This window comes from Equus asinus, chromosome 3, assembly GCF_041296235.1.
Source record: "Equus asinus isolate D_3611 breed Donkey chromosome 3, EquAss-T2T_v2, whole genome shotgun sequence".
Lineage (NCBI taxonomy): Eukaryota > Metazoa > Chordata > Mammalia > Perissodactyla > Equidae > Equus > Equus asinus.
The window spans coordinates 100,590,074-100,617,060 of NC_091792.1; the positions used below are offsets into that span (position 1 = coordinate 100,590,074).

A 26,987-nucleotide genomic window follows, 5' to 3' on the forward strand; every position below is an offset into this window, starting at 1 on the left:
TTGTTCTCTTTAAATTCTTCATGGTGTGCTTCCTTTCTCTACTTGCCTAACTTATTGAACATGCTTCTATTTTTTAAAAATAAAACAATACAGTAAAACTTTTTTGTTCCTTTGGGTACTTGCAGAGGAAAATTGAATATTATTTCAACCTATTCCTTATAATAGTTAAATTTCTAATTTCATATTTTGATTCAAAGACAAAAATTTAAGTAAGGATATCCATTTCTTCTTTTTTATTTTTTAAAGTATTGATATTTACATAGAATCTTTTGTGGCTAAATAATGTTACTCTAAGATCTCAAAGCACTAGAAATAGGTGTTTTACCCATTACTATATAAAAAATATAATCTAGAAAAACAAAATGCCCTCAATGGCCAGAGTAGAACACAAAAACAATGAGTTCTGGAAAAGGGACCTGAAATCTTCTTGTAATTATGGCTTGATTATTCTTACAACTCTGTAGGTTAAATGATATGATATATGGCATTTGCTTTTAATTACTCTTGCAGGGATGAGGACAAGCTAGGAGTCAGGGTGGACAGATGAAAGGGATGGAGGAAACTAGAACAACAGCATAATGGTGATAATTGCTGAAGCTGGAGGGTGAGTAAATGGATGTGTTCTTTTTTCTTTGTATTTGAAAAACTCCATAAAGAAAGTTAAACAGAAACACAAAAAATCTAAATATGGCTTATTACAGAGTGACACCTAAAGCAACCTCTGTAGTATGCCCAAAATAGAGCAAAATGAACAGAAATTATCCATTCCAAAACAAAGCTGCAAGTGGCCTATAAAGCATTTTTGCTATTTTATTTGTATAATCAAATGAAAACCAAGTAAGTATTTACCAATAAGCACGACTAAATTATATGAAAGGTTATTATCGCCACCTACTGGACACTGTGATTAACTACTTGCTATAAAAGCCCAGTGGCTATTGAATAGGTCCCCTCATCCCACCCCAAACATCCGGTCTTTAACAAGATAATCCTAATAAAACCATTAAGTTTATGTTTCCATGTGTGTTTATATTCATAATGTTAATTAATTATGTTATATAATATCACTTATAACAACATGAAATGCCACCTGTAAAAGGTGTATCAAAATTTTTGTCACAAGTACATTGGTGATCCTTGTCTTAAAGATCTCAGAATTTGAATTGTTTTCCCACAGGGTTAGAAGCGATGATTTAAATTATTTATACATAGGGATAGACCAGAAAGGTAGAAACTAGTCCTGGCTCTCAAATTTGGTGCATTATCTTTTTTTCATCTCGGACTTTTAAAGTCCTTTTATTGAAAATTTTACATGTTTTATAACTTGGCTAACTGCATATACCAGTGATTCTCAACCCTGGTGTTAGAATTACCTGTGGAATTTTTAAATAAACTAATACTGGTACCAAGCTAGAGTTTTTTTACCCAGTCAAGGTTAAAAGAGTTATTAGGAGATACGAGTGGTTCTCAAAGTGTGGTCCCTGGACCAGCAACATCATCATCACCTGGGAACTTGTTAGAAATGTAAATTTTCAAGGTCCATCCCATATTGCTGAGTGAGCCCAGCAATCTGTGCTTGCAGGCCCTCCTGGTGATTTGGATGCAAGCTAAAGTTTGAGAATCACTAGTATTTACTACAAATTTTTTAAGTTTTTACTCTTTTTAAATATAAGATTTAATTCACTGTTCTCTAAGAAGAAAATGCAATAATAATGATGCAAAAGAGAAACATTTATAGTAAGTAATCTAGTGCACTTCTACCATTTTTTCAGAAGCGTACCATTACAAACAGTCAACATTAGTTCCAGTTAGCCAAAAGGAAAAATACTCTAATGGAAGGGTAGGGAATAATTTATTCATAGGCCAGTTAATAAGGCCCTGGAATGTTCTTGCCCAGAGCAAGTTTTCCAACCGTATTTCCTTGTTCTGGTTTGTTCCGATCAAAAAGGCACTTTTCTAAGATATAATTAAGACCTTTAGCCATATCATACCTTTTAACCCAGGAATGTCACTTCTAGAAATAGAGACAAAAATAAATTATGCTCAAATATTTTCTCCAAAGCATTATAAATAATTTCCAGGGGGACCTGAAAAAAGTCAAATACCCAACAACTGGGAAATGATTCCATAAATTAGAGCATCAACAGCGTAGAATATTGCTCAACCACTAAAAAGATCCTTTTCATATGAGATTTTAAATATATGAGGAAATGCTTACTTTATAACATTACGCATGTGCATGTTCCCTCTGTCAATTAAAAAAGAGCGGAAAGCATCAAAATATCAATGCTGGTTATCTCTGAGTAGTAGAATTGAGTGATTTTTTAAAATAATTATTAGTGTTTCTAAAATTTTCAATAAGAATATACTTACTGTATTAATCAAAGAAAATCTACAAATACAATAAGAAAGATTCTTCTCTGTGAATTAGGATCTTCAAATAACGAGTAAGCTTTCAAAAGATGGTAACTACTGGAAAGAAGTAGATCTCTTTTCCTCTCCATCTGCACTACTCTTTTCTCATCTCATCCTTCCAACTCTTTTATTTCTCCTTTCTTCACATCAGTTCTGCCATGATTCCATAACTAGAGATACCAAGAAACTGAAGGGTAATTATTCAATATTTTAAAAATTTTAAGCTGTTCAGTTAAATAGTTTACCTTATCTTAGAATATACAAAAAGGAGATAAAATAGCCAAATGGTCAAGAGAACAAACTTCAAAATAAGACAGACCCAGGTTTGAATCTTAGTTTGCCACTTAGGGGTCCTCACACAAGTTTCAATTTGTTTATCTGTAAAATGGGAGTACCACCCTCCTAACTGAACTCCTGTGAGGATGAAATTACAGGATGCACATAAAGCATAAAATAGCCGTATGCATTCAATAGAAGGCAACGGCTATTACTTTTATAGTTAATGTTACAGTTTTTTTTAGTAAATAGACTTTATTTTTAATTTTATTATTATGATGACAATTATTTTTTTTGCTGAAGCAGATTCACCCTGAGCTAACATCTGTTGCCAATCTTCCCCTATTTTGTATGTGGGTCACTGCCACAGCACAGCTGCTGACAAGTGGTGTAGGTCCATGCCCAGGAACTCAATCCGGGCTGCCGAAGTGGAATGCGCCAAACTTAACCACTAGGCCATGGGGCTGGCCCCAGGAAACAGTGTTTAAATTTTAATTTCCCTGTGGGAAAAAGCTTAGTGGTGTACAGTGGTTGTTTACGGTCACTTGGGTTTCTCAGACGACTAAAACTTCAAGAACAGTTTGAGAGACCTCATGGAGCCATCAAAATATTCTTTACAAACTGGGTGTTATTAAAGCTCACCAGCACTATTATTTCATTTAAAAAAAGCATTTGAACATCTCCTAAAAGAGTAGAAGATAGTCTCAGAGTAAAGGAAATCATTCCCAAGAAAGAATAGTTGGCAACTGAATACCAAAATTATCCTTATGTTTTTTGTTTTGTCACATACCACTAAACCCTTAAGGACCAACACCAGTTTGCAAACTGGCACTGATGAAACATACAACTTCTTAGCCTAACTCTTTAGCCATAAATGAAGCTGTTCTATCTACCTCATGGGATGGATGTTCACTCAACAAACACTAACCAAATCTATTACTTGCTATTAAGCAGAGGAACTCAAGATCAAATGAAGTTAAGTACATGAAAACACTACACATGGCGCCTTGTACATTGCAAAGCACCATAAAAATACACAGTATTGTTATTACAAAAAACATCAATATTATAAATTAATTCCTAAGAGAAAAAAGATTTCCCACACGTTTTAATTGCTTAGTCATTTTCTATATTCATGCTATCACAAATGACATTCAGAATTTTTTAGAATGACCATTTTCAATATTTTTTCTTTAGAAAATAGTCATATTTGTGACATCGCTCATTATTCTGCCATTCTCTTACGGGAACTGAAGATATTACTTTTTCCTCAGATGGTATGGCTCTCAAGGGAAAGTTATTAAGCTAGAAATTGCTGCTATAATTACCAGCATGTAGAACTTGAATTCTAAGCAAGAAAATTTACCTGGATCTAAAAGGTAGGTTCAAAGAAAATTTTATTTTCTTACTTTTCAAAGTGTTGTAAGATGTTTCAGTGTTAAAATTCACTTTCAAGTATGATGATCAAGAAATAACAAGACACCAAACGTAAAAATTATAGTTTTATAATTTTCTCCGTTGCTTCTTAATCCACTGAAAATAATTTCACAATCCAACACTTTTAAGCAGGTTCTTTTTTACTTTCTTTGGTTTCTGCTTCTTTTGGCAACAATGGCTCGATCTTTAGTAACAAACCTTCACTTGTTGAACTACGAAGGAGAGCACGTACCACGAACGATCCTGGAAACAAAGACAAGAATCAACTTTCATTTTATTCCATAGGCACCTAATGAGCAAATACAACATAGAACAAGAAACCTTATAGGACTCACGTCATATTTTCACTTGAAGAGCACAGATATTACTGAACTAATACAGTTAATTCTAAGAAAGGAAGACTGTGTCATTTCTAGAGTAGAAGACAAACTAGCTGTACTCTAGAATATTAGAGATTTATCCTTGAAACTACATGTATTCACTAATAATTCATTTCTCTCTTCCAGAAGATGATCACCTAGAATTTGTTTTATTGCAGAGTCAACAGTGAAGGGAGCAGGTGGTGATATTTACATTTGACGGTAATATTCTAAATATTTATTTAAAACAGTCAGCACAGATGCTACCTCTGTGTTACAAAACATTTAGTAAAATTCCCTAAAAATTAAAAAGCTTTTCATAAGAACAATGTTAAGGGACTTCATTTAAAATGGCAAAAAGAAGACAACTACATTGGCTTTAGAGATTTACTGTCCATCATTCTACTCTTGCTATAGTCTCAGAGGACCTTACACTGAAATCAAAGCTCTCCATGGAATATAAGAATCCACACACATACAATTACTAAGTACTATGGCCATATCTAGAACAAAAGAATTAACCCATGAGGTATTTATTCACCAGGGTGTTTAACTCCCAAAGAAGGGGAAAAACAGCTTAAGGTTGTGTTTTAATTATACATTTGGTCATAAAACTAAACCTGACAGATTCCTATAATGGTAAGCCTATAAGTGAATAGTGAATTGAGAGTAACGGACCCTTGCCTCCCTTCAACCAGTTGTGAGTAAAATTTATCTGAGGAAGGAATGTGAATGGCATGTAACGCAATGATAAGGGCACTGGACATGTTCCCAGCCTACAACACAGCTTCCACATCTTGATCAAGTTTCACTGCTCTCCAAGAATTATCCCGATTATAAGAAGTGACTCTCATGACATGACTAAAACCTTGTTTCTTTTCTAAAATAAATAAGATTAAGAAAGCCAATTCCTAGTGCCGATGACAAAGTAAATAGTCTGGCTTCAAAATACCATTTCATAAATGATTTTAGTTTCTATTTAACACCATTGTAAGTTTAAGGCAATCAGTTTACAGTCTTCTTTCAGATTTTACTACATTTAATGGTAGAAATAATGTGGGAATTTACAAAGGTTTCAGGATATGTTCCTTATTAATGTTAAAGAGGTCTCCCCTCTAAACAACTAGAACTTGTTAAAAAGGTAATTAGGGATCTTTTTGGTGAATTAACTTTTTTTCTTTAATCCCTGGAAATACTGTTGCTATTGCAGTTGCATATTAACTTGATTGTTTTCTTAACATTTTACATTTTTAAAGTATCACAGGGCTATAGGGAAGTCCAGCCCAGCAAACTACTTACCCAAACTCAGCGGTCTGTGCCTACAAACTTCATTGATAACTGCTTGTAGATTGGCAGCTATCTGGTCACTTGACATATCCAGCTGCAAGAAAAGAACAGAACATTAATGATGTGAAAGTGAGAAGATAATACAATTTTTGGTAACTGTATCAGCACTTATTCTAGACAGTGTTTTTCAAATATTCAACTAATGCAAATTATCCTACCGTGACCCTACTGTGGAAAAAAAAAAGCTTCCATAACTCTTTTAGAATGTTATATGTGCATGTCTTTACATGTGAAGACTTAATTACCTTATATAACATATTATAGAAGTGTTTTGAAGTTGTTCCACTTGAGATTCCTTGAATTCCAAGTAATTACCCCAAAACATATCCTGGGGCAGAAAACACCATCCCCAAGGAACTAATGATATTTTCTCTTGAAGTTATTTGTTGATTTACTTTTAAAAGAAACTAAGAAAATGTTTAGAAATTAATGCTTTCATGAGTCCAAAATAAAACTACTTGATGACACACATTCAGACAACATATATCTCCCAGAGACATTTTCAAGATGCTATGCTAACACTCTAACTATGCAACAACAATTATCCCGCTATTTAGCAAAAACTACAGTGAGTAAATATATAGTGAACAAGCCCTATTCAGAAAACTCCTAAACCTAGCTCACACCTTTGGAAAGCCCTTGTGTTCACCATTCAAATTCAAAGTATGTTATTCTTCTTAAATATTACCAGTTAAAATCAGTTCTATTACATTCCAATGTTTAGAGGATTTTGCACTTTGCCAAATGAATCTTTTCAAATTCATATAAAACTTATAATTGTATAACTGGCAAAAATCACACAGTAAGAGTTCAAGTTCAAGCAAGATTTCTCTTTTTCAATGACTCTGAGACCATTGTGAGGAATGTGCTGCATAAGCATAAAGAGAATTCTTCCTGGAAAAGGTGATTCTCATCATCGTTAGAGAGCACTGATTGGACACTCACTTGGGCATGATGCAGTAGCCAACCCTAAAGAGAAGGTTTGCACATTACCGGAGGGATTTTCATTTTATGCCAATCCATAAGTGAGAGTTCTGAGAGGAAAAAAATCCAGCAATTCTTAGTCCACCTTATAAAGTCTGTAGACCTTATATACTGTAATTTGCATTGATGCAAGTTCACTGGCAGACAAGGCACCTTACACTTGCTATGTTAAAAAGAAGAAAACAAAAAATGCTAAGGGGTATCAATGTGTCCCTGTCTCCTTTCATTTCTAAATTCTCCACTTTACCTGAAATTGCCTTTCTTTCTATCATCACCTGAAGTAACCACCACAGCTCTACATAAGTTCCTCTACCCTTTGTTAAAGACCTACACCTACCTCAAATTTGGGAAGGTAATAGATGCAAGAAAAGGGAAGAGGTCCAACATATCTTTTTTAATAGTTATGATCTATACTGTTACACTGTATACGTTAAATTTCTCAGATTTTTGTAACTCTTCTTTCTGCAGACTTATATCCGGTAGTAAGCTAAAATAACAACGTATGCTTCAGACATGCGACAAAATTACTTCCCCTGCAACTTTCATTATTAGGATGACTTCAATGATTTCATTAAGTTTTAAAATGTACAAAAATGTTTTAAAACATAGTTTATACTTCTGTCCAAATTTTAGCACCTCTAATCTTTAGTACTATGTCCTCTACTGAACTTTAAAATATATTTATAGCCTTAACGCTGCTTTTGACTTTTTCTTTTAGATATTGCACAAAATTACAAAAAAGCTATATATTTTATGGGCATAACTGTAATTACTTAACTGTCTACTGCCGAGAGAGCTACATACAAAAACATAATGCATGCACCATGATTTTTATCAAAACTTGCACAGGAAATTTATCTGGGCTGATAATGATCTAGAGATAACCCAGGAAAGCAACATTTGCAAGCTTTTCTACCTACATCTCAGTTACTCTGCACTTCCGATAGTGCTCTCCCATGCAATAACATTTTGTGGTCTTACACAAAGACCAAGAAGGCAAGGATGACCATTTGGAGGAGACGATATTATCTGTTAGATTCTCAATGGCAGAGCATAAGACTTGGTACAGTAGGAAAAAAAAAGGGAGGGTTTGACCTTGAAGGGGATACTGAACTATGTTAAACACTGTATTTGTGTGTGTGCATGTGTGTATTTGAATAAATAACACTCACAATACTATCTATGTTTAGCTAAAGTGATTGTCTACTACAGGGCAAAATAGTTGCTCCCTGTTCTGTAGCAGACGTTTTCAAGGAAAGACTGCTTTACTGAATCCCACCTTCTGCTTAACATCCCTTACTATGTCAGAGACAATTCCCTGAGCAGACTAGATGGAGGCTTACGCAAGACGTCAGGGTAGTGCCTCAGGGGATAACAGGTGAACTCTTATCTCTTTGTCTTGACTTGCAGATTTTCCTCATCCCATGCAATTCCTAATCTTTGTCTTCAAACATTTCCTAGCATTATGAGAAAACTGAAAAACAAGGGTCCTTAACCATTTCTTGTCCCTTTGAGATGCATACATATGCAGGGCAAACTGTAGTCAGGAGAGTGTCTAAGGCAGTGATTCTTAAACTCTTTTCAGGTCATCAGACCTTGCTTCAGAAAAATGCACACAGGCACACAAAAAATTCAGCCTGCGCTTTTAGGGTCTTCAAGGATTCTCTGATTAAAAGAAAGGGGAAGAGAGAAGAAAAGCTCCTGAGGACAATGTCTCAGTTAAAAGGGACCCCTGGGCCACACTTTCAGAACGGCCAGTATAGAGGTAAGTTTGTTCAACTATTTTGGAGGACTAAGGAAAACAGTGCAGAAAAAGGATTCAACTTAACTTTTTACATTTTACAGAGAGTAGAACTTAAAAAAAAAAAAAAGGAAGCAAAGTATGTATGCATAATTTTTAAACAATCACATGTTCCTCCTAAAGTGGCCACAGTACATGTTCTGTCACTGTAAACGTTCTGACAGCCTCTAGATAACTGACCACCTCTAACCGGAAACCGCAGAGGACTGCTGCCTTAGATAAGGCACGTGTTAAAACATTTGACCTCCAAAATCCCTTCAAAATGCAATGCTCTAAGATTATAAAAAGGGTGGCCTGGCATATGGTTTCTGCAGATGGGCCAGTAATTAACCTCCATACCTCTTAACAGTCTAAACCAAGAGAAGGAAGACCATCTGTGTATCCCCTATACAACATTCAGGAAAATAATAATAATAATAATCGATTGAGCAGCTCGATTTATTGGGTGCTTGCTCTGATCCAAGCTCTGTTCTACGCCTTACACAGATATTCTCATTCATTTGTGCCAAGAATCCTAAAGATGGGTACTATTATTATTCCTCGTTTACAATTACAATTCGAGACTCAGAAAACTTGGTAAACTTATCCAAGGACACACATATGGTAAGGAGTGGCCCAGCAGCTATGTGCATGAGCTCTAAAGGCAGAGAAATATGGATTTGAACCCCACTTCCACTGTTACTAGCTTATAACCCTGGACACAGCTGGTAGGTGTCATTTATCTTTATGAAAAGTGAAGTGTCTCTTGTCTGGAGAACATAACTGAGTTTCTTATAAACTAAGGAGAGAAAAGGGGAAACTAAGTCAAATGCTGAAAGGAAAAGAATACACATTTAAGCGGGAAAAATAGCAATTTTTCTTTCTGCCTAAGGAATCCTTTACTCCCTCCTAGTTTTTAGATGTTACCACCACACAATTTAGCAACATTTACTAGGCCCCCACTCTTTGTCAAAGAGTATGCTGAAGATAGAAAGATAAGTAAGATACAAACCTTGCCCTCAAGGAGCTTACCACCTGGTCACTTAAGTATAACACCACAAGTGCCACCCAACTACATGAACAAGGTGCTCCCAGGGCACAGAGAAGAAGTGATTGATTTTGACAGGGAACACTTCACAAAGAAGGTGCTATTTAAACTCAGTCTTAAAGGATGAAGAGTTTTGAAGGACAAAGAGGGTCTTCTAGACAGAGAACGTAGCATGAGGTCACGTAAGAACAAGGTGGATCAGGTGATGATGAAGGTCAACCATCTGTACATCTTAGTTGGAGAAATGTGTATTCAGATTCTTCTCTCATTTTTTAATTGAATTACTTATCTTTTTATTATTGAGATATAAGAGGATTTGTTTTTGGTGAGGAAGACTACTAGCCCTAAGCTAACATCTGTTACCAATCTTCCTATTTTTGCTTGAGGAAGACTGGCCCTGAGCTAACATCTGCGCCAATTTTCCTCTACTTTGTATTGGCTCATCGCCAGAGCACAGCTTGATGAGTGGTGTAGGTCCATGCCAGGGATCCCGCAAACCGGGGCCACCGAAGCAGAGTGTGCCAAACTTAATCACTACACCAGGGGGCTGGCCCCCTAGATGAATTCTTTTCAAATTTTTAAAAATTTTTTATTGAAGTATAATTGACATACAATATTATATTAGTTTCAGGAGTACAACATAATGACAGGATATTTGTATACGTTGTGAAATGATCACCACAGTAAGTCTAGTTACCACTTTTTTTTTCTTGTGATGGGAATGTTTACAATTTACTTTCTTAGCATCTTTCAAATGTGCAATACAACTATTATTGACTAGTCATTATGATGCCCATTACATCCCATGACTTATTTATTTTATAACTGGAAGTTTGTATCTTTTGATACCTTTCACCAATTTCACCCACTCCCTCAACCCCCTTCCCCTCTGGCAACCACCAATCTGTTCTATGTATCTATGAGTTTTGTTTTGTTCATTTGTTTTATTTTTTAGATTTCACATATAAGTGAAATCATACAGTATTTGTCTTTCTCTGTCTGACTTATTTCACTTACATAATACCCTCTAGGTCCATCCATGTTGTCACAAATGGCAAGCTTTCATCTTTTTTTTAATGTCTGAGCAATACTCCATTGTATATACATGTACCACATCTTCTTTATCCACTCATTTATCAATGGACACTTAGGTTGTTGCCATATCTTGGCTATTGTAAATAATGTTGCAATGAACACAGGGGTGCATATATCTTTTTGCATTAGTGTTTTCATTTTCTTTGGATAAATATCCAGAGGTGAAACTGCTGAATCATACAGTAGCTCTAGTTTTAACTTTCTGAGGACGCTCCATACTGTTTTCCATAGTGGCACCAATTCACATTCCCACCCACAGTGCACGAGGGTTCCCTTTTCTCCACATCCTTGCCAATATTTGTTATTTCCTGTCCTTTTGATAATAGCAATTCTGACAGATATGAGGTGCTATCTCATTATGGTTTTAATTTGCATTTCCCTGATGATTAGTCATTTTCACCATCTTTTCACATCCCTGTTGGCCATCTGTATGCCTTCTTTGGGAAAATGTCTATTCAGATCCTCTGCCCATTTTTTAATTGGATTTTTTTTTCTATTGAGTTGTATGATTTCTTTATATATTTTAGATATTAATCCCTTATCAGATATATGATTTGCAAATATCTTCTCCCATTCAGTAGGCTGCATTTTTATTTTGTTGATCATTTCCTCCACTGTGCAGAAGCTTTTTAGTTTGAAGTAGTCCCATTTGTTTATTTTGGCTTTTGTTGTCATTTTCTTTCGAGTCATAAAAATATCACCAAGAGTGATGCCAAAGAGCTTGCTGCCTACGTTTTCTTCTAGGAGTTTTATGGTTTCAGATCTTACATTCAAGTCTTTAACCCATTTTGAGTTATGTTTTGTGTATGGTTTAAGATAGTGGTCCTGATTTCATTCTTTTGCATATGGCTGTCCAGTGTTCCCAGCACCATTTATTGAAGAGACTGTCTTTTCCCCACTATATATTCTTGCTTCCTTTGTCATAAATTAGTTGGCTGTACATGGGTTTATTTCTGGGCGCTCTATTAGGTTCCAGGTGTCTGTTTTTAGGCCAATACTATACTGTTTTGATTTACTATAGCTTTGTAATATAGTTTGATATCAGGAAGTGTGATACCTCCAGTTTTGTTCCTCTTTCTCAAGATTGCTTTGGCTATTTGGGATCTTTTGTGGTTCCACACAAATTTCAGGATTGTTTGTTCTAATTTTGTGAAAAATGCCATTGGAATTTTGATAGCGATTGCAGTGAATATGTAGACTCATTTGGGTAATATGGACATTTTAACAGTATTAATTCTTCCAATCCATGATCACAAAATATTTTTCCATTATTTGTATTTCCTCCAATTTCTTTCATCAACGTCTTATAGTTTTCAGTATACAGGTCTTTCGCTCCTTGGTTAAATTTATTCCTAGGTATTTTATTCTTTTTGATGCAATTATAAATTGAACTGCTTTCTTAATTTCTCTTTCTGATAGTTGGCTGTTAGTGTATAAAAACACAACAGATTTTTGTACATTGAACATTTGTACCTTAGAACTAATAAACAAATTCAGTAAAGTTGTAACAGTTTTTGGTGGAGTCTTGAGGGTTTTCTTTATGTAAAATCATGTCATGTGCCAAATGTGCTAATTTTACTTCCTTCTTTCCAATTTAGATGCCTTTCTGCCTAATTGCTCTGGCTAGGACTTCCACTACTACGTTGAATAAATGTGACAAGAGTGGGCATCCTTGTCTTGTTTCTGATCTTAGAGGAAAAGCTTTCAGCTTTTTGCCATTGAGTATGTTAGCTGTGGGCTTCTCATATATGGTCTTTATTATGCTGAGGTACATTCCATCTATACTCCCTTTGTTGAGAGTTTTTTATCATAAATGGATGTTGAAAAGAGTTCTTTATATATTCTAGATACAAGTCTCTTATCAGATATACGACTTGCAGATATTTTCTGCCATTCAGTCAGTGGCCTTTTCACTCTATTGATAGTGTCCTTTGATGTACCAAAGTCTTAAGTTCTGATGAAATCCAATTTCTCTCTTTTGTTGCCTGTGCTTTTAGTGTCAGCATGTAACCTTTTGAGACTACTTTTACTCAGGTTACAGGATGCAACCTTCGGAGAGTCATCTAAGTTGTTGTATCTAGCAATAGTTCACACCCTTTTATCACTGAGTAGTATTCCATTGTATGGCTGTACCAGAGTTTTTTTTTTTTTTAATTCATTCACACACAGGACAACTGGGCTTTTTCCAGCTTTTGGTGATTATCAACACAGTTCCTATAAACATTAGTATTCAGATATTTGTGTGAACAGAAACTTTGATATCACTTTAAATGTTTCAACTCTATGGGGTAAAACGCTGGAGTAGAACTGCTGGGTCATACAGTAAATGTATGTTTAGCATTATAATATACTACCAAACTGTTTTCTAGAATGGCTGTGCTATTTTGTATTCCTACCAGCAATGTATGAGAGTTTCTCTGTGATCTTGCCAGTATTTCCTTAAGTGAACTGTCTGCATAGCACCTCCTCCTCTCCTTCTGGGATGCCAATGATATGAGGTTAGATCTTCATTATTGTCCCATAGGACCCTAAAGCCTTTCTCTTTTTTTTCCAATCTTTTGTCTCTGTTATTCAGACTGAATCATTTCTATGATCTGTCTTCAAGTTCTCTGACTCTTTCCTCTTCATCTCCAGTAATTTCATCTCCAGGAGTTCATAAAAAGTTTTTATGAGGTCTCTTTCCCAAGTTTCCGCTTTGCCTTGATGTCCCCCATACTTTTTCATTCCCTGGGGCTCTCCTTTTGAGCACTCTGCCCAGAAAGCTGGGGCTTTATTTACCCCATTTTGCTACTTACTTTCTGCAACTATTCCTGCAGTCAAGGACAGAGAGAGAAAAAAAAAACAAAGGCAGCATGCCCCACCCTCTTGTGACCACAGATCCTCTAATGGGAAAGGCAGGCTCCCCTTCCTCAACGTTTTAGACATCTGTGTCCTCCTCTGCACCCACTGCCACTGCGAGGAGCTATGATCTCTCTTTCTCAAGCCTGAAATAGAGGCCTTCTCCTGGAGTTCTCCCTGCCTGCACTGACGTCCACTTCCTGGTTCCAGGCTACATTGAGACCAGGCCATGTGACAACAGGGGGAAAATGGCAAACTCACTGTCAGTGGGGTGGCACTTCAAATTAGGTCTTCCCTAATTTGCCTGCTACTTTTCACTTTTCAGAGTCTTCAAATAGCTACTTCGTACACTCTGTCCAGGTTTTATAATAGCTGCATTCAGTGGGAGAGACAGGGTGTCACGTGATTACACCATCTTACCTGGAACTGGAACTGTGTTACATAATTATACTTTAGGGTTGACAAACTTTTTCTGTAAAGAACCAGATAGTAAATACTTCAGACTTTGAGGACCACATATGATGTCTACCATGCATATTCTTTTTTTTTTTAATACAACCCTTTAAAAGACCATTCTAAGCTCACAGGCAGTACAAAAACAGACCACAGAGCCACTGTTTGCCAACTCCTCTATTAGAATACATTATTTGTCTCCAAACATATGAAAATTCACACAAAGATAAGCTGTAGTATGAGTTATGCTTTACATCACTTTAACAAATTAATACCTTTAGCAAAACCTAAATGGGGGAAGAAGGGTGCTCTTAAGCAGAAGGAGCTTTCATCATTGCTTATGATAAAGATGTCTGGAAAATGCTTAATTTTGTGTTTGTATTTAATATATTTAATCACTTATAACAAGGTCTAAAAGATATTTTACTGTTTACTATACATACTATATTAGTGCATTTTATAATTTATTTAGAAGTAACACTAATGAAACTCATAAGGAATTATCTTTCAGATCCATTCAATTTCTTCTCCCAGCATTTGGATAAAGACAGAAGTCAGTAAAAGTATCATACTTATCACCGGTTTTTGAAATAAAGCTAACAAAAGAAAGCTGTGTGTGCAGCACACTGACAACTACTTGTTAACAAATGGATTGGAAATCAAAGGAAAGCAAGTCAGCTTACCTCCCTTTTACATGTTATGTCACATTTGTATTTTTTATCATGCGTTATTCTATTGATTAAAGAGCACTGCCTTATCGAGTTAATACAACGAGCTAAAGAGAAAAGTTAGCTGTTTATCTCAAATGGTATGGTTTTTTGTATGCTATTACTTATATCTGATAGAAGAGGATAGTCACACTTTCAATTCCCAAAAGTTCTAGGAAATTATCATCTGATCTCATGATGGCATAGGTAAGAAAACTGGAAATGATAATAAATTATTTCTTGTTCTAACATTCTTATGGGTAAGAACACTGATAAAAATCCATCCAAAGGATGTAACCTAAAATACTACAAGGTTATTCACCTCAGTTAAATATACATCTCTCACAATAAAGCATTGAGCAAAATGATGGCACATATTGGGTTCTGGATAAATATTAGTTTTTCCTCTTTCATAGTCCCATACTCTTGAAGATCTAAGATCTATTGCCAATCTACTTCCTTTATTTTTAACGAGAATTAACAAGTACAGAATCTGACTTTTACATTTGACAGTTTATTTTCCTTTCTTCATAATTCCCTTATCTATGACAGCACACTGTAGTATACCAAAAATAATGCAACAAAAGAAAAGTTAATCATCAACTGGAAGGAATGAAGGAAAAGGAGGAAGAGAAGTGGCAGTGAGCCATGAAGCCAACCGGCTGCTGCCTTTTATCCAACTATTGTTTGTATCTAATGGATCTAAGTAGTATTCCTTGCTTGCTACTTTTTAACTTTTGGACCTAGCTGCTTCCAAATAAGCTTTCAATTTCCATGTACTATAATAGCCACACCTTGTTGTTTAACAGAACTCCAACACATGCACTTTTTCTGTTCTAACACATTCACCAGAACCGAAAGCTCTGGTTTCAACATATATTTTACTACATTTATACTCCCTGGGCCTGAACTTGTTTATTTTTGTTACAGTACACTTCATCTTTTATCAGCTGCCAGTCTGACAATATTCTTACCACAAAACAATTCACCATTACACAAGCAAAACACAGCGATAACACGCCTATGAATGGACCATGTCTACAACTTTAAAAAGAAGGGGAAAAAAGAACATCAAAGACACTTCCTTTCTATTAAGTATATCAAAGATCCAAGTATATTTGAAACCCAGACATGAAACACTAGTTAAATCAGGTCTTGGCATGATTTGGTATAAACATAAATCTGAGCTGTCCTAATCTCTGTTCTTTCTTTTTAGCAAATGAGTTTAGATTTGATTTGCCAACACCATTATTAATTAGAAGTCCTCAAAATCTAGACTTTTACATGATCGTAAAAGGGCTACAGTTGTACTTCCTTTAATGCTATGATAACTGCTGATGCCAAAGCTGGGTTATTATATAATGTATTTTTTTTTTTTTAAGATTTTATTTTTTCCTTTTTCTCCCCAAAGCCCCCCCGGTACATAGTTGTATATTCTTCATTGTGGGTCCTTCTAGTTGTGGTATGTGGGACGCTGCCTCAGCGTGGTTTGATGAGCAGTGTCATGTCCGCGCCCAGGATTCGAACCAACGAAACACCGAGCCGCCTGCAGCGGAGCGCGCGAACTTAACCACTCGGCCATGGGGCCAGCCCCTATATAATGTATTTTTAAAAGATGTTCTTCAAAATTTCAACCATATATAGTGAAGCTTTTAGAAATCTTCCTCATTCCAAATTGCTCAAGACTCTATGTTCTAATTGTATATTAATAAATTAAAAGAATAAAAATAGTAATAGTTTCTAAACTAAAACAGAACAAATGGCACATATATTTTAAAAGTACATAGTTTCTCCAGAATGCTTTACTCTCTTTTATTTACCTAACTTGATGTTATAGTATACTAGTGGGAACCTGTCCTGTGATATAAGAAAATAAACAGCAAGAGTAGCACTCCACTCACAGGAAGAACAGATGTTTCATAAGAAACTTACTGATTCTACGAATTTGGAATTAGTAATAATTCAGAGACTGTCAAATACATTTAAAAAGTTTTATGACACAAAGAATGAATAATATAAATAAGACTACAAGAAAACGTTTAAACATCCTTAGAGAACAAACTCTTATGTTAAGAACATTTTTAATATAAACAACTGATTTGTTAATTATATAGCATTATTAACTCAGGCAGCATCTACCAAGCAACATTTTCTGATTAACCAGACTAGGTAATCAAAATTAGTGAAGTTGCACATCATTGAAAAACTATTCTGTGGGATTCACTTCCCACTAATTCATACTAATTTTCCTATAAATTTAATTATATTTTTCATGTCTTTCCAACATGTAGGTGGACAACCAAGGAGGGAGGGAAGAGCAGAAAAGAGGAAAAAAAATTTAAAAACAGAAAAAAGAGAGAAAGAAGGGGAGAAAGAGAACCAAAATGAAAAACTTCAGAGAGCTACTAAAATTTAAAAGAGGGAAGGAGAAAGACAGAAGAAGAAAGGGAAAGGGGAGCTTGAAAACAACTATCGAAAACAAACAAGCTACAAATTATAACAATTATTTTTAAATCACGTCCAATAATTCTCAGCAAAGTACCAGAAATGAACAACTCTCTCTCCAGAGATTGAGAGAGACTGTAAAACCACCATGAACGTTCAAATAGGAAGGAAAATACTGTAAAGCTCCTCAAAGGCCTTCTTCTTCTTCTTCTTGAACTAAGCCTTATCTAATCTCCTCCTGCCTCGAGGGTGAGACCTGGCTGCCAGAGTTCTGGGAGCCAAATCAGGGAAGCGGGGAGGGGTGGAGGAAAGGGTTTCTCAGCATTCAGTATACATATATTCATTTAATCTCCCTGTTTCCAATTTTCTCAACTCCGGATCTCCTCCAGTTTAGAGACCTTCTGTTTTAACATTTCCAGCCATCTGCCAGCATGGGAAAGGGCCATTACCCAGTGTCGTGAAGGATATAAAAATCTTCAATAGTTTTCAACTAATCTTCCCTATTTCAGAGGGCCATGCCCACACATACCACTAACACCCAGTTCCAGCGATATCTAGAGCTAGATTCTGAGCCATTTTAAAGATCCTGAAATTTAGATCATATTAATTTTTTGGCTTTCTCTACTGCTGATAGAATTTGGCATTTTCTAATTGGTTACCACTGTGGTGTTCCATGCACTATCTTTACCTGGAAGCCTCAGAAGATGTTATTTCCAGGTGTTCATGGAAAATTTAGAAAAAGAATGTTAATCTTACACTATAGGCCACAATGAAAGCCTCAAGAAATTTTTAAAAAGTAGAAGCCACAAACGATGCATTCTTCAATCGTAATGCAGTCAAACGAGAACATAACAAAAATTTAAAGAAGTCAAAAAAGGTTTCAAATTTTAAAATACTCTCCCAAAAAAGAATAAAAAGTACCATGACAAGTTATTTAGAAAATAATGACAAGAAAACTAAATATCAAAACATGTAATTAGAGGGGCCGGCCCGGTGGCATAGTGGTTAAGTTCGCATGCTCCACTTTGGTGGTCCAGGGTTTGCTGGTTCAGATCCTGGGCGCAGATCTACACACTGCTTGTCAAGCCATGTGGTGGTGGCATCCCACAAAGAACTGGAAGGACTTACAACTAGCATATACAACTATGCACTGGGGCTTTGGGGAGAAAAAGAAAAAGACAAAGATTGGCAACAGATGTTAGCTCAGGGCCAACTTTCCTCACCAAAAAGCATACCTTAAAACAAACAAACAAATGTGTAGAGGCAAATTCACAGATTTGAACTCATTATTTAAAAAAATAATGAAAACTCACAAACCTCATATAAAACTCAGAAAATTAGAAAAACCAACAGCAAAGCAAATCTCAGGATAATAGGATAAAGAAAAAGAGCAAATCAATAAATTATAAATAGAAAAAAGTAGCAATAAATCAATTCTAAAAGCTATACTAAAAAATAAAAGTACTTTAAAAAGCATATACAGGACAATGCCCTATTCTTAGGCTATGCATACAAAAATATTTAGGAGTGAAGTGTTATGATGTCTGCAACTTAAGTTGTTCAGAAAATGAAGATTATCTATTATTTTCTCTAAGCAAACTTCTTTTACTAATTTTTCTAAGCAAATGTAACAAAACTGGTGAATCTAAGTGATGAGTATATAGGTGTTCATTGTACTATTCTTTCAAATTTTCCATTCATTTAAAATTTTTCAAAACAAAAACTGAGGAGAAAGGTAGACATTGAGGGTTTTTACAAATAAGAGCTTAACTAGAGGTAAGGCTTTATAAAGCAATAAATTCTAAGAAAATATGTGGTATTTCATTACTTTCTTCTCTAAAATGTTACAAATATGGTGTAACTTCCCTTTATATTTTCGTTTCAAAAGCGCTATGAACTCAAGGAATCCCCTATGTTTTAAGATGAAACATCAGGATTCCTGATTTTATGGTTTTTCAGAAAATATACTGAAAGTCATTTTAAAAAGCCTCATTTGTATGTGCATGTATACTTGGAAAGAATTACTTGAAGTGAAAAATTAAAACAGAAAAAGTTGATTGGAAATACAGCAGGTTGTCACTAAACATTCTTTTGAAAGCCACTTTTTATAAAGTGTGAAAAATTCTACCAAGTTGCTGTGCTGACAGCAAAGCACTTATAAAAGGGCCAAAACTACAAAAAAGATCTGAAACTAAGTAGATTTCATAGTACCCTGCACTCTTTAAAAGGTCCAGTGTGCATTATAATGCAAATCTATGTTTTTATCCTCAAACTTTATCTAACTTTATCAATCCCAAAAGATTTTTCAGCTAGAAATGACTTGAAAATCAAAGTCTAAAACCCATGAAAACTCTAGATAGTACTTCTACATATGTGAGATTCTACTGAACTGGATTCAGACATAAAAGTTGGCTAGTTCCTACTTGAAAACATATATGCAGAAACATGGGTCTGGTTTTATAGGCTCTTTTAAGAGTATACATAATAGGTCACGAGAGTCATGTAATTTATTATGGTATTAAATATTATGAAGGTTAAAGACACCAAATAAGCACATTCCAAATTTCTCTTTAAACTACAGTTCATGCCTCGCTTCTTGATAAATGCTTCCTACAAGCCTTAATTGCCATATTTCACAGCTATAGTAATGTTTTCCTAGTGAAAAGTTCCAGCCCTTCATCTCCACCATTCTCGGCAAATGAAACCTAACTACAACGCTATCACATTTATTTGTGTTTGAAATATGTGAGGCAGTCAACAATAACAAAAGCAAAAGGAGAAAGAGAGAGAACATTTTAGTTTTTGACAAATATAAAGGTATTATGTGTGCCTCTCTAAAATGGGAAAGTCCATATTAACAGAAAATTAGAACTTGTACCTTATAATAAAGAACAAGTTAAGAAAAACAATCAACAATGCAACTGGCTTACAACTACACTTATAAGTGTTTTGGACAAGAAGACTGGAGGCCAAGTATCCTAAATCACACAAGGAATCTCTCAGTGAGAAAAAACAAAGCGTGTTCTAAGAGCCTCAAGCTAACATAAAATGGATTTGTGGAATGTTATAAAATAGTAACAGGCACCCTTTGAAAATTACTTCAAAGTCTTTATTCTGGCAGGTTTATGCTATAATATCTGGACATAGTTTAATTTTCTCGTGTAATGTCAAAACATACACCTAGCCAAGCATTCCTATAATGAATAGAGGATAGGATTCTTAATTCTGACTCTCATTTTGTGCAATTCCAGGAATTAAAAATTTCACTTTCAATATTACTCCATAAGAATTGCTTGAAAAGTTTAGTGTAAATCACAGTTTTATAAAATAAAACATTGATTCACTGTATATTATATATAATAATGTATTTGAATAATTTCTAACTGATCTTCAATTGGCAGTAGCTTTGTTTATTCATACAATTGTACACTCACTTATTCAACAATTATTTATTGAGCACCCTCTATTTGCCAGACACTATTCTAGGAATTGGGGATACAGCAATAAACAAAATGAACAAAAATTCCTGTCTTTTATTTTCTTATTCATTTAGGTTTCTTGATTCCTCCTCAGCTGTAGCAAAACCTTAATTGTCTCCCAAATCCATCCCCTCTTCTTTTAAATAATTAAAGTTTCAGTTGGGCACATGGCCATCCAACCAGACACTACATAGCACAGACCTTCAGCTACCTTTAGATTTAGTTACTAAGCCACGTGACTAAACTCAGGACCACGGGATGAGGGCAGAAGTCATGAAGGCAATGGCTCACATGCATGAATGGAAGCTGCTTGTTCTCCACCTCCTCTTGCCGCCTTTACACAGGCTACAAGTCAGACATGCTATCAGCAAGATTCAACCACACAGAATAAAAGACCCTAGGAGATGGTGAAAAAACAAAAGGGAAAGAAGCTTGATCCCGGGATAACCCTGTGGAGCAGAACAGCCCTGAGATGCCCACCAGCTCAAAGTTGGGAGAAAAACAACTTTCTATCACGGTTAAGTCACTGTTATTCGGTCCCTTTAAAACAGCTGAGCCAATATAGATGTGTAATAGACCATTCATCATCTTATATATTATTTTAAAAAATGAATAATGACCCTTAATTTACCTGGAGTATATCTGCAAACTCCTCCTAGAAGCAAGCCTTGACCTACTCCATCCCATGATTACATCAATCATTGATTCTTTTCTGCAACTTTCTTATGTCTTACATATAATTCTATTATTACAGTTATCACACTTTTCCATAATTTATTTCCATATCTATCTCCTCTATATGTCTTTCTTAAGAAAAAAGGTCTTATTCTTTTTTTGTATTACATTGTGCCTGGCACAGAGTCAGTACTTAATAACCATTTGTTAAATAGAACTTACACTTAAAGTTGGTTGGTTTTTGTTTTGCTTTTTCCTTTTTTGGCTAGATTATAAATGAGCTAATGATAATATTTCCTATTCAGAGAATAAAGTCTAAGAAAATTCAATAAATGAGGATAACTTTTAAAATATAAAGGATACAGTGAAAATCTCTAATCGCAGGTCAGAAAAATCAGTCCTAAACACTGGATGAAAAGGCTTTATTTTCGGTAGTCAGCAGATGCCAGGCCATCTCAGTGTCTGTGAACACTTCAATTTTACAAGCAGTAACCCTCAAGGACCATGGCTCTTGTCAATTCCACTTAGTAGGCACTAGTAAACAGAGCAAGTCATGGTAAGAGGTGAGTCAGATGGAGTCCACAGTAAAAAGAGCCACAGGAGGCCGCACAGAAAAAAAGAGAGTGGTGGAGAATCAGGGCAGGCCTAGGAATGTGAGAAGAAAAGGAACAAGAATGGGGGGACAGATGGGGAAATGCAGAATCTTAAGACGCAGAACAGAAGAAGATCGTAACCAAAGGAGAAAACAATTGTAACATTCACCTTGGAATTCTTAAGCTGCTGGAAGTGCACACGCCCTTACACACACACACACACACACCAGTAATACACCACCTAACAAACTGATAAAAATGACTACATCTGATAATATCTAATGCTAGTATGTGAGGCACTATAACACACAAGCGGATTAATTATTAATTAGTGCAAACATTTTAAAGAGTAATTTGGCAATATTTACAATAAAATTTTCAACATACATATATTTTATTTCTGGAAACTTACTTTATGAATATACTTGGAAAAAACTGGCAATATATACTCATAAGAGTGTCATTAAAGTATCATTTGTAAAGCATAAAACTAGACATGAACTAAATGACCATCAATAGGGAACTGATGATGGAACATGTACACAATGGAATACAACTCTACACAGCCATTGACAAGAACGTGGCAGATCTCTGCTTCTCTGAAGACATCCACGCTATGTTAAGTGGAAAAGAAAGGTACAGAACAGTATATGTGGCATAATATCTTGCACATAAATAAATTTTCATAATGATGTTTATGTTTATGCCTTAAGATTTCTGGAAGGATAAAATAAAACTATTAATAGTAGTCCCATGACAAAACAATTTCAAGGAGAGGAGCTTTAGTGTTTCCCTAAGTATTTTTGTCAACTGCTTAAATTTAACCAAGTGCATATATTAATTTGAAAATTTTTAAATGTCAACAGTTATCTGAGCAGTATTATATTGTTTTCTACATTATAAATTCAGAAAAATTGTTTTTAAATTATTTAATTACTATCTGAAAATAAACTGCTATTTAGAATTTATACACTGGACAGGTACATATTATGTCTCAACTTCATTTTTTGATTTTCTGAGACTCTGCCTTAGCTTCATTTCTATTTCATAGAAAGAGTCACAATTAAAATGAAAAAAAAAAGTCAGGGGCTGGCCTCATGGCCTTGTGTTTAAGTTCAGCACTCTCCACTTTAGTGGCCCAGGTTTGTGGGTTCGGATCCAGGGCACAGACCTACACCACTCAGCCAGGCTATGGCAGTGACCCATACATAAAATAGAGGAAGACTGGCACAGAAGTTAGCTCAGGGTTAATCTTTCTCAAGCAAATAAAAGAGGAAGATTGGCAACAATGTTAGCTCAGGGCTACTCTTCCTCAGCAAAAAAAAAAGTTAGGGTCCACTTGAAGAAATATGTCTTTTCTCTCCTATAAACCTTGATTTTTAATTTTATGCTTTAAGGTCTTTCTCTTAAATCTGATCACTTAGCAACTTATTTTTATCCCAACCAACTTATTCTTCATGCCGAGAGAAAATAAATGGTGTCTACATAACAGCAATATAACTGATTGAAAAATAAAATACTTGAATAATAATCTGTTTTCTACATGATGTTCAACATACCATCCAAATGACATTTTCACTGATATGAGCAATTGATCTGATAGCATGTAGACATAATCAATCTCATAAAAATGTAAATTATAGGTGCAAATGGCAGGAAAGATTAAGAACGAAACTAATTTACCTGCAAGTACCACTGACAAATGTTAGCTACTGGCTAGGTATAAGAGCATTAGTACAGTTCTGATACACAAAGGCATTATGTGGCTGAGTTCCAATACCCAAGATGCTAAACCTCAAGTGAGATAATTAAGAAAGATCATTCAACTTATCACTTTGATACAGAAGGAAAACCAGCTTAAACTACTCGAGATCAATTTCACCTTACATCAATACTAGAACTGGATCTTGATGCAATATGGCAGTACAGACTCTGCAGAATCATAATAAGGGACATCGAGATGATTTAACGAAAATAAGACTCTCCTGTACAGGCAAATGGAAACACAAAATTAACACCTCTCACGCTTCCAAAAACTATTTTCCTAGATTAGGGGTCAGCAAACCTTTTCTCTAAAGAACGAGACAGTACATATTTTAGGCATTTTGGGCCATATATGATCTCTGCAGCAAATTCTTTGTTTTGTTTTTCACAACCATTTAAAACTTTATTCTTAGCTCACAGACTGCATAAAAACAGGCCACAACTGGATTTGGCCCGGGGGCTGGAGTTTGTTGACCCTGCTCTAGCCACCCACCTTTTATCCAAAATGAGGAGGACCCCTAATAGGCATGTAATCCTGTCAGTGCCCTTTCGTAAGCACACTCATTCTACATCCAATTCTTACAGCACACAGGTGGCAACAACAACAATAAAGACACATCTTCAGTATTTCCAATTGTATAATACATCACTCATGGAAATCTCAAACTTTTAAGGAAGATAGTTTGCTTTGAAATCTTTTTTTAAAATCTGTTATCTCATAATTACAATAATAAATATTTTAATAGAATAGTTATATTGTATTAGATACAATTATAAACAGATTCAGATTTTTACTCCTTTTTAAACAACTTTATTGAGGTATAACTGACATGCTGCACATTTTTAATCACTTTATTGAGGCATACTTTGCATATCATATTATTCACCATTTTCTAATTTACAATCTGATGATTTTTTAGTAAGTTTATCAAGTTGTGCAACCATCACCATGTTTTAAAACATCTTCATGACCCCAGTATGATCTCTCGTGCACACTGACTGTTAATTCCTGTTTCCTCCTGCCTTCACCAACCACTAATCTACTGTTTGGCTTTATAGTTTTGCCTTTTCTGGATATTGCACATAAATGCTATCACACAGCATGTGGTTTCTGTGTCTGGTGTCTTTCACTGGGCATGTTTTGAGGTTCACCTGTATTGCAGCATGTGTCTGCAGTTTGTTCCTTTTTTATTGCTAAATAGTATTCCACGGGATATGCTGCACATCATTAAGGAGTCAATTTATTAAGTTTTGACATATGTACACTCGTGAAACCATCACCAGTCAGGATAATAAACATGTTGATCATCCCCAAAATTCCTTGTGCTGCTTTGTAATCCCTCCTTCCCACCCCTCTTCACCCACCCCAGTCCCCAAGGCAACTACCTGTCTGCTTTCTGTCACTATATACTACTTTGCATTTGCCAGAATTTTATATAAATAGAATCATACAGAATGCACTCCTTTTTGTCTGGCTTCTTTCACTCAGCATAATTACTTTTAAATTAATCCATGTTAAAGCATGTATCAATAGTTTCTTTTTATAACTAAGAATATTCTATCGTATAGATATAACAAAGTTTGTTTATACATTCACCTGTTGACAGACATGTGAAATGTTTCCAGTTTTTGACTATTACAAAAAAGTCTGATATAAGCGTTTGCTTACAAGTCTTTGTATGGATCTATGTTTTCATTTCTCCTGGGTAAATATCTAAAGGTGGAATGGTGGGATCATGTAGCAGGTGGATGTTAAACTTCTTAAACTGCCAAACTGTTTGCTAAAGAAGTTGTATCATTTTACATACGCCCATCAGTGTCTGAGCATTCCAGTCTCTCCACACCCTCACCAACACTTGGTATGGCCAGTCTTCTTAATGTTAGTCATTCTAATAGATGTATAATGATATCTCATTGTGGTTTTAGTTTGTATTTCCTTAATGACTAATAACGTTGAGCATCTTTCAATGTGTTCGTCATCTGTTTGCCATGTGTTTGTCACATCTTGGTGAGGTGGGTTCAAATTTTTTGCTGATTTTTAAAACTGGGTTGTTTGATGATTGAGTTTTGAAAGCTCTTTATATCTTGTGGATTTATCAGATATATAATTTGCAAATATTTTATCTCAGCCTGTGATTTATCTTTCTATTCTCTTAACAATGTCTTTTAAAGAGTAAAATCTTTTAATTTATATGAAGAGCAACTTATCAGTTTGTTCTTTTGTGGATCATGCTTTTGATGTCATAGCTGAGAAATCACTCACTAACTCAAATTTTTCTTCCAGAAGTTTCATAATTTTAGACTTTATATTTAGGTCTTTGATACACGTTGAGTTAATTATATAGAGCATGAAGTGTGGGTCAAAGTTCATTTTATTGCATAAAGACATCCAATTGTTTCAGTAGCATTTGTTGAAAGGCTATCATTTCTCCATTAAAAATGTCTTTGCACTTTGTTTTAAATCAGTTGTCCATACATGTTCTGTCATTTCTTTTTGGACTCCATTCTATTCCATTGATGGTTTGTCTCTTTTGATGTCAATATCACATTGTCTTAATTACTGTAGTTTTATAAATCTTGAAAGCAGGTAGACTTCCAATTTTGTTCTTTGTCAAAGTTGTTTTGGTTATTCTGGATCCTTTGTATTTCTGTATGAATTTTAGAATCAACTTGTCAATTTCTACAAAAAAGCTAAATGGGATTTTGATTGAGAATGTGCTAAGCCTACACATTATTTTGGGAACAAGTGAAATCTTAACGATACTGAGTTTACTGATCCATGAACATAGAACATCTCATCATTTATTTAGATCTTTAATTTCTCTCAACTATGTTTTGAAGTTTTCAGTGTATGGATCTTTCATCAGATTTGTCTCTAAGTATTTCATATTTTTGATATTACTATAAATGACATTTATTTTTTTAAATTTCTTATTGTTCATTGCTGTTACATAAAAACAAAACTAATTTTTGCATATTGATCTTCTATCTGCAACCTTACTTAATTCCCTTCTTTGTTCTAGCAGCTAGATCAAGCCATCTGCGAATAATGACAGTACTATTTCTTCTTTTCTAATCCACATGCCTCTCTTCTTGCTTGATTGCACTGCCTAGACTCCCTAGGTCAAGATCGAAAGTGGTGAGAGCGGATAACCTTATCTTGTTCCTGATCTTAGGAAGAAAGCATTCAGTCTTTCACTACTAAGTATGGTGTCAGCTGTTGGTTTGTCTTAGATGCCCTTTATTGGTTAAGGATGTTATTAACATCTATTCCTAGTGTGCTGAGACTTTT

The 26,987-nt window shown here is 35.0% G+C and overlaps 1 protein-coding gene across 6 annotated transcripts in view; it reads right to left on the reverse strand.

Moving 5' to 3' along the window:
- Positions 1 to 242: 242 nt before the first annotated feature.
- The window catches only part of MRPL1 (mitochondrial ribosomal protein L1), a 63,183-nt gene continuing 36,438 nt past the window's right edge, over positions 243 to 26,987 (reverse strand). For 3 of the 6 annotated variants that reach the window (XM_070505578.1, XM_070505579.1, XM_044766198.2), the window contains 2 exons: positions 5,787 to 5,868; positions 2,935 to 4,371 (listed from right to left, as the gene is read on the reverse strand). In XM_070505578.1, coding sequence (XP_070361679.1) covers positions 4,253 to 4,371; positions 5,787 to 5,868 — 201 coding nt within the window. In that variant the 3' untranslated portion in view covers positions 2,935 to 4,252. Of the gene's footprint in view, positions 2,586 to 2,934; positions 4,372 to 5,786; positions 5,869 to 24,911; positions 26,344 to 26,987 lie in introns of those variants that run through there. The other 3 variants (XM_044766200.2, XM_070505580.1, XR_011502171.1) reach the window with 2 other exon arrangements.